At 47.3% G+C, this 8,718-nt stretch overlaps 1 protein-coding gene and 1 long non-coding RNA gene across 3 annotated transcripts in view; one reads left to right on the forward strand and one right to left on the reverse strand.

Moving 5' to 3' along the window:
* Tbc1d4 (TBC1 domain family, member 4) overlaps positions 1–3,524 on the reverse strand; it is a 183,766-nt gene extending 180,242 nt beyond the window's left edge. The window contains 1 exon segment of one of the 2 annotated variants that reach the window (NM_001427219.1): positions 2,629–3,524. In NM_001427219.1, coding sequence (NP_001414148.1) covers positions 2,629–3,126 — 498 coding nt within the window. In that variant the 5' untranslated portion in view covers positions 3,127–3,524. 2 annotated transcript variants of the gene reach the window in all.
* Positions 3,525–3,823: 299 nt separating this feature from the next.
* Positions 3,824–6,507, forward strand: LOC148001105 (uncharacterized). Its single transcript, XR_015638437.1, has 2 exons — positions 3,824–3,924; positions 6,283–6,507. It is a non-coding gene; the product is annotated as an uncharacterized LOC148001105 (long non-coding RNA).
* The last annotated feature ends 2,211 nt before the right edge of the window (positions 6,508–8,718 follow it).

An 8,718-nucleotide genomic window follows, 5' to 3' on the forward strand; every position in this document is an offset into this window, starting at 1 on the left:
TGGAGAGTTAGTCTAAACATTCTATGTGTAAAGTAATAGCACATTCAGCCTCTAACACTTAAATATACAGTGGAGGGAAATCCAAGCGTGTGCATAATTGACCCCAAATCCATGCATCCAGAAGGGACTCAGTAACTACTACTGAGAGCCCAGAGTGCCAACACCCACAAAGAAATGAGCAAAGATACTTCACAGAGCAGATCCAAAGAAAAAAGGGTAACTAACCTAAACCAGCCAGGGTCACCACAAGTCTAAGGCCGGGAAACTGTAATGTATTCCTTCTTCCTAATTACCAGAGCCATAATATTGCATTGGGAGACAGTAAAGAGACTGATAACTTTCCAATTTCATTTGTGAGTTTTAAATAAATACGTGTAAAATGAACCTGACTGGCCACCCACGGTAGGGAACTTCATTTGTAGAGAAGTATTCTGTTGCAAACATAACAATTAAAATCACCACCAGGAGGCCTCAACCCTACATAGGGAGCTGTAGGCGGCTCAGGAATGCTGAGTCTTCCCCAGGGACACAAAGCAATTGGTTATCCAATGGTCAGCCCTGAAGCCATACATACAGGTAACATTACACAGACCTAGCAGCTTGATTTCATACATATACTGTTTTGATAATATGTATATATCATATCTATCATATCGTATAGACATACATCATATATATTTATACCAAAACAATTAAAGAAAAAAATAGGCCGTGAATTTGAGAGCAAGGAGGGGTTCATGGAAGGGCCTGGAGGGAGAAAAGGTAGTGGGGAATGATGTAATTTTAGAATCTCAATAATAAAAGAAAGTCTAATTGCCCTCTTCATATTACCAGTTCTGGTTGTTTAAGGCATTTGTCTCTTGGGGGCTGGTACAGTAGGCCAAAAGCACTTCCTGCTCTTCCAGAGGACCAGCGTTTGCTCTCAGCACCTGACAACCGCCAGTACTTTATAACTCAAGGGCATCCAGAGCCCTCTTCTGGCACAAGTATGTGTACACACACACACACACACACACACACACACACACACACACACACACAATTAAATATAAATGAATCTTTAAAAATAAACAAAAAGGTATTTTTCTCTTCTACAAAGTAATGAAACAAACTAAAGGCAATTCTCTTACTTCAGTTTTGTTATAGGACTTCTGTGGAACGCTAGTACGAAAAAATATTCTTTTTCTCAAGCAATATTTTTAGAATCCAATTATGGAGTGATAATAAAATGAGGACTTATTATAAGCTGTTCTTCTAGTCTTAATTTCCCAGCTACCATAAGAATACCATGTAATAGAACCTGTATTCATTTATGTTTAGTCAACGAATTATATTTTTAGAAAACAGGACAGGGTGGGGCTTTAACATTGGAAAGCAAACAAACACAGAAAACACACACACACACACACACACACACACACACATTCTTTCCACACTTCTAAGCCTGTTTCCCAAGGCACAGTTACTAGAAGATTCCCTCTTTCTACTAGAGCAGTGGTTCTCAACCTTCCTGAGGCTGTGACCCTTTAATACATTTCCTTACGTTGTGGTGACCCCTAACCATAATATTTCGTTACTACTTCATAATAATGACTTTGTTACTGTTATGAATTATAATGTAAATATCTGATATGCAGGATCTCTGATATGCAACCCCCAGGTTGAGAACTGCTGTGCTAGATAGACCTGCCCCTGCTTATTAAGGAACTCAAGGTTCTATTTAGTACCAGAACACTTCGAGTTAGAAAACTCCGGAGAGGGTTGGGGATTTAGCTCAGTGGTAGAGCGCTTGCCTAGGAAGCGCAAGGCCCTGGGTTCCGTCCCCAGCTCCGGGGGGGGGGGGGGGGGGGGGGAGGACAAGAAAACTCCGGAGAAGAAATACTGAACATGAAGCTAGAAGAGTATAACACTTTTAAAATGACATTGAAACCTCTATCACACTGATTTTTAAGTTACTCAAGTATGCATTTATTGTCTCTGTGGGTGCGGAAAACCAGCAGAAAGGTCTTCCAATTCCAAATTCGCAGAATCATACTTAGCTAACATTCTGGCACGTCTAACTCTTCCCTAGCCTAGCCTCGGAAATCACACATCCCCAGGCCCAGATACTTAGAGGTACTTTGGTGACAGTGACGCGCTAGCCAAACTAGTATAAATGCAGGACTACCGAGACTGAGAGCCGGTGCCCCGTGGTCTCCGGCGCTTCCAAGAAACACATTTGCGCGCGCGCACACACACACACACACACACACACACACACACACACACACACACACACACACACACACACACACACACATTGATGAAAGCCACGCAAGTCATCCATCACCAGTCACCAGGATCCTCCTGGGATCCGCGCTTTTCCTTGAGTCTTGCCAACTCCTCCCGGGTCCCAAGACCACTGAGTCTACTTTCCCCTCTCCTGCTCAGGGCAGCCAGCTGGTCCCTAGAACCAATCCAGCCGCTTTCCCCCCACTCCCATATCCCAAAACGGAACCAGGAGAGCACTCGAGCGCGCCACGTGGAGCGCAAGCCAGCAGCCAAGATCCAAGACAGTTCTTAAAAGAGAGGTCACTGCCTCGCCAGTCCTCGCGGCTCTTAGCCCCGCCCCTGGCACCTAAAACTTACCTGGTTAGGGTCCGTGGCACGGAAAACGTGGCAGGCCATCTGTGACTCGGGGTCGTCGGGCTGCGCCTTGATCAAATAGGCAAAGTAGGTGAGGTCGTGGCTGTTGTGGATGAAGCGCGAGATGTGCTGAGCCTTGTGCTCGAAGATGAACACCCCGGTGTTGGGCTGTACGGCTCCGGAGCCTGCGCCCCCGCCGACCCCGACACCTGGCGCGGGGACGCAACGCAGGAAGGGGGCGCTGAGCACCAGGAGCACCTCCCGGGCCGCGGGCGCCCCGCAGCCGCCCGCCTCGGGCTTCTGGCTGCGCCGACGGATCTCGGCCATGAGCCACGGGAGCATAGGCAGCGTGGTCCTGCGATCCAAGCAAGACCCTCCCACGTACCATAGCCGGAAGCGCTTGTCGCCAGGCTTGGTGGCACCTGGCTGCGCTAGGGCAATCGGCTCCGGCTCTAGGGGGTGCGGGAAAGGCTCATCCTGAATGCAGCTAGGCGACTCCATAACTCGCGCCTAGCGAGGGCACCGCGCCCCCAACTCTCACTGTGCAGGAGCGGAGGAAACTGCTAACTGTCGTCCCAGGCCCCCGCGCCTGACTCGGTGCCACCAGCCTTTAAAGTCCGTGCTTCAGCGGCCCTGCCCCATGCGACACTTCCCCGGGCACGGCTCAGAGCCTCTGGCTGCAGCTCAGTAGACTAGCGGGAGACACAGGCTCACGCGCGCATCCTCCTTCCTGGAAATCGCGTCCCGGGGCCGGTCTGTCCTCCCGCCGCCCGTCCGTCCTCGGGGTCAGGGACCAGGGCAGCCGCGGTCTCCTGCTCCAGCTCCTGCTCCTGCTCCTGCTCCTACTCCTGCAGCCCGCTGCGGCCGGCGCGCTCGCCCTGGGCTGGCACTGGAAGGCTGGGCGGAGAGTGAAGCTGTGGGCGGGAAGGGGCGACTCGGGGCGGAGCTGACTCCTAGCAGGGTGACCGGCTGTCACCTGGAAGGTCGGGGGTGCCCGCACGGCCCGCTCAGTCTCGGAGAACTACTCCAATGGAAAATAACAAAAACAAACGTGGCCTCGCGCGGGCGGCTCCTGCACCCGCCGACTCTGCAGCCCGGCTCGCTGCTCCTCCTCCAGGGTTCCCGTCCCTCCCTCGTTCCTTCCTTCCTTCCTCCCTTGCTGCTACTTTAAAACCGGCTGCTACTCCGCCCCTAGTCCGCGGGAGCAGAGCTTTGCTAAGAAGCTGAGGTCGCCTCCCTGCTCCTTCCTCCAGCCTCCGCCCCTCACCTCGCCTCGCGGGGCAGCCGTACCCAGCCGAGGTAGGGCACTTCCCGGAGCAGCCTGGCCTCTCCCCTCCTGGAGACTCTACTGCCCCCTGGAGAGGGGCCGCTCGCAGTGGGTTGCTGGGATTTTGTTTTTGAGCAATATTTGCTTGGTTTTATCTGTCTAAAGCCTGAATATTACTATGTTCTGCATCCTATGTTTTTCCTAATCTCAAGGACTGCTCAGGTTTTCTCTCAATTCTATGGCAAAATAAATTCCAATATTCCCTTTAAATTTTAACATTGCTTGATATGAATCTTAAAATACAAAGAAGCTAAACTTCTTTACCAATGCCCACTTCAGAGCTAATGCAAATTCATGAGGATGCATATTTCAAAAGAAAACATTTTAGGGGTAATTTGATTATCGTAATATTAAAACAAAACAGAAGAATATAATTCCTTTTCCGTTCTAGCAGATTAAACCGGCTTTATTATTGCTGCTGCCGCGAGTTTATTGTTAATATTTTTAAGTCGAAGTCTCCTTCCTGAATAATACAGGTTGACTGGAACACTCCATCCTCCTGCCTCAGTTTCCAAGACCCGGGGTTATAGGAATGTACCATCATCCTGGGTGAACTCTAATACTTTCTTTATTCCTTTGCTGGACAATACGAGATGAGCCGAAGAAAAACAAAACGAAGGAGGAAACTTTAAACTTAACTTTTTTTTCCAGGTGCTTTAAACTCTGTTTTGTTTTGTTTTTTGTTTTGTTTTTTTGTCTTGTTGTTTTGTTTTGTATTTAGTGATCTTGCTTGTTATTTTCTCTATGGTCATTTTGCTTCCTGTTCAGACAAGTCAATGTGCTCAAATATGCTACACTTCTGGGGCCACCACGTAGCTAGCCTCTTCTTAATGACCATTGGAGCTCCAGGATAAGATGTTATGGATTGGTTGAAGTCATTCATTTTAAAAATTAAAAAAAACCTCTTTGCAGAATACGACCCAAGTCTTCAAGGAGCAATTAAACACTCTGAGAACACACACAGAGTTAGTCTAAGACCACAGCACACACAGAACACACACAGAGTTAGTCGAAGACCACAGCAGAAGATTGCGGACACAAATCTCATCTCCCAAAGCTGAACATCTGACACTTGTGAAAGCAGTGACTCAATTACAGAAGCCATAGAGATCCCTCCCAGTCAACCAGTGGGCAGACTAGGACTGCATTTGGAGCCCCACTGGGCCAGTTCCTTCTGGCATAATAAATTCAAGCAAGAGAGAATAAACTTTGGCGATTGATAGGAAACCAGAGATAGTGTCGTCTATCACACAAGCTAATGTGGTTGTACCAGTCAGCCCACTCTTTATTTCAATGATGCTTATCTTTCGTTTATAAATAGTATGATTGCACGGTAAGATGGCTGTCTCTGCCCTCTTAAAGTCAAACATGGTCGTGTGACGTGACAGTGATGTGTGAACTGAAGTTACTTGGGTCACGTCTGAAGTACAATCATTTCATTGGAAGTGGAATGGTGGACACTCGACCCACTCTTGCTCTCCAGTGGCTATGGTGAAAATAGCACATCCAGATGGTGGTGCCTCGTGATCCGAGAGGATCTTAATGCTGAGCCATCACTCTGTGGACAGCTGTCCTGGAAAATGACAGGAGCAAGAGAGACTCCTCATTCAAAAATAGTAAACTTTTGTCCCATTAAGCCACTGAGATTGTGAGTGTATTTATTTCCTTATAAACCTATGCTAGTCTGTCAAATAAAATGTGCATTCACTAGTGTATACTTGCCATAACCTATCTTATAAATACTGATGGAGTTGACTCAGTAGTTACAGGAACTATGTGGTAAACTATTAGATTCTTACAACTACTGTCTCGCACCCCCCAGAACCTACAGAATCATTCACATATAAAAAGCACACAATCTTGTAATCATCCTTCGAATTGTGAAGACAATATGTGTCTTGGTTAGGGTTTTACTGCTGTGAACAGAAGCCGTGACCAAGGCAACTCTTGTAAAGGACAATATTTAATTGGGGCTGGCTTACACATTCAGAGATTACCAAGGTGGGAGCATAGGCAGCATTCAGGCTGACAAAGGGCTGGAGGAGTTGAGAGTTCTACATCTTGTTCCCAAGGCAGCCAGGAGAAGACTGACTTGCAGGCAGCTAGGATGAGGGTCTTAAGCCCACACCCACAGTGACACACCTACTCTAACAAGGCCACACCTCCTGATACTGCCACGCCCTGGGCCAAGCTTACATAATCCATCACAATATGCCACTGTAACGTAGAGGACTTTATTACACAGCACATGCAGGTAGGCATATAGTGTTTACAATGCACTGAGGCAAACCTCCAACAATAACCTCCAGTCCTTCCACTCTCAACCCCAGCTATTCCAAATGAAGGCCGAAAGAAGATGTGCAGAGACGGCGTTTCCAAAGACCTGGAATCCTCTCTTCTGTGGAATCTTGGAGAAATCTGTATCTACCATGCGCAGAAATGAACTTCACGTACAGCTAAAATGACCCTCTATTACCCAAAATAAAATCGTACCAATATTACTAAAAAGCTGTAAGGTGCACTCAAGTCCTTAAATAAATAGCACATGAGAAACAGAAGGCCTTGAATTAGTGTGAATTTGTAAGATTAGAAAGACTTGGAGGTTTGTGGTAGCCTTTTACCCTGATTTCTTCCTCCCAAATAAAAAGGGTCATCCTCCCTCTCCTCCCCAACTCTCCCCCTCTTTCTCTTTCTCTCACGTACAAGCGTGCATTCACACACACACACACACACACACACACACACACATGCACTTTTTTTTCCTGCTTAAAAATAAATATGCAAGGCTGGAGAAATGGCCCACTGGGGAAAGCACTTTCAAAGAACCTGTGAGGACCCGAGACGGAATTCTCAGAAGCCATATAAAGCCGGGAACAATAACACTGAGTCTTCCCAGAAACTCATGAACCAGCTAACCTGGTGGACTTAGTGGCAAACAACAAGGAGATCCTGTTTCAAAATAGAAGGCAGAAGATGTTCTGTTTACAGAGAGAGAGAGAGAGAGAGAGAGAGAGAGAGAGAGAGAGAGAGAGAGAGAGAGAGATCAGCCTAACAAAAAAGTAAAAATAATAACAACAAATGATTGCATGCTTCTGTCTTTATGAGGCTTCTGAAGTTTCTTCCCCTCTGACTGACTGCCTTCTCTTCCCATCATCCTGTAACCTCTTCTGTCCTTCACTACAACACCCTTCATTCTTCAAGATCCAGTGCAAAAGTCACATCTCATGAGGCTACCCTAGCTCAGCCATGCCTAGGAGCTGCCTCTCTTTGCCCCCTTTCCTGTGCATCCCTGTGCACCCCAGTAATACACTCTTGTTACTTTCTTCATAATTACTGAGTGGCTCTCTGTGCCCCTGCAATAAAGCGACTCCATCAGGATGGTGTCATTTGGAGGGGTCCAGGAAGGAAGTCATTTTTCTCTGCTGACTTGAAGAATTAAAAAAGTCAAGAAAGACAAGGTCAGAGCAATCAGCAGAGTTTTACTGAAAGTGAAAATGCACATGAAAATGCACATACAAGGCAGCACACACAGAGGCACTTCGTGAAGGGAAGGAACCAGAGCTGGCAGCAAATCTGCCCACGCAATCAAGGCTTCTTATGTTTCAGGGCGGGAGTCGAGGACCCTCTTTCGCCCTCCGAATTGGCTGGCTTGGGCTGTTGCTAGAGGATTGAGTAACAAAGACAAAGAAGTTGATTGGGTTCCACCAGAGGAGCCGTCAGCAGATGGGGAAGTTCTGATGAGCCAATCCCACTTGGGGGACTGGGGATGGGGGAAAAGAGTGGGGAAAGTCGGCCATCATAAAAATGATCATACATGGGGTTGGGGATTTAGCTCAGTGGTAGAGCGCTTGCCTAGCAAGCGCAAGGCCCTGGGTTCGGTCCCCAGCTCCGAAAAATAGAAAAGTAAAAAAAAAAAAAAAAAAGATCATACATGAATTTACCTTAGGCATTTTCCATGTCTGCAGACTAGTGAGCTGTATGAAAACTCTTAGTCCCACAAAGAGAGTAGCCGAAAAGAAGGGTTTGACTTGCCTCACACTTCTCTCCCACAGCAGCTGATAATTACTGGGTAGATAATAAGTATTCAGTGAGCGATAGGGTTGAATAAGTAGCTAATTAGAATTTACAAAAAAACCGAAGAGATTTACTATCGCAGAGGTGATACGCCAGATTCTTAATTAGATAATGTCTGGTTAGCAAATAGATCCCCTGGATAATGGCGAAGCCTAGAAAATGAAAGGATTGCCTTCCTAAAAGGAGGGTGGAGTTCTGACTGGGATAGCATAGCCCTGATGGAGGGATGGGGTTTCGAAATGCTCCCAGGGATTCCCCCGTTCTCTGAGACCTTGCCCAGCCCAGGTAGCTGGGTCATTCAAGGTTCCGACTTGAGGGAAAGCATGACACAGCAGAACACTGAGAACAAAAGAGCCCGTTCTTAGCATACACTGCTTCAAAAGCCAGAAGCTGGCAAAGGCCCCGAGGATGTATCTTTCTTGCTGTAGATAGTAAAGAAAAAGAAAGAAATCCTCAAACTTGGAAGACAGAGAGACAAAAGGTAAAAGGGCTTAAGTTCTGCGAGTCTCCTGAGGGGAGATCTTCGCTCTGTCTCTCAAGGCGAGGCCAATGAATGGAAGCTGTAGACCCTGAAGCAGAACACTTGCTACTCTCCTGGGACGGGGAACCATTTGTCTTGAGTGGTAAGGGAGCTGCAACTTATTTGCTCATGCAGCCCAGACTGGCATGCTGTCACTAGGAGGAGGAAGAGA

Source organism: Rattus norvegicus, chromosome 15 (genome assembly GCF_021556685.1).
Source record: "Rattus norvegicus strain SHRSP/BbbUtx chromosome 15, alternate assembly SHRSP_T2T, whole genome shotgun sequence".
NCBI lineage: Eukaryota > Metazoa > Chordata > Mammalia > Rodentia > Muridae > Rattus > Rattus norvegicus.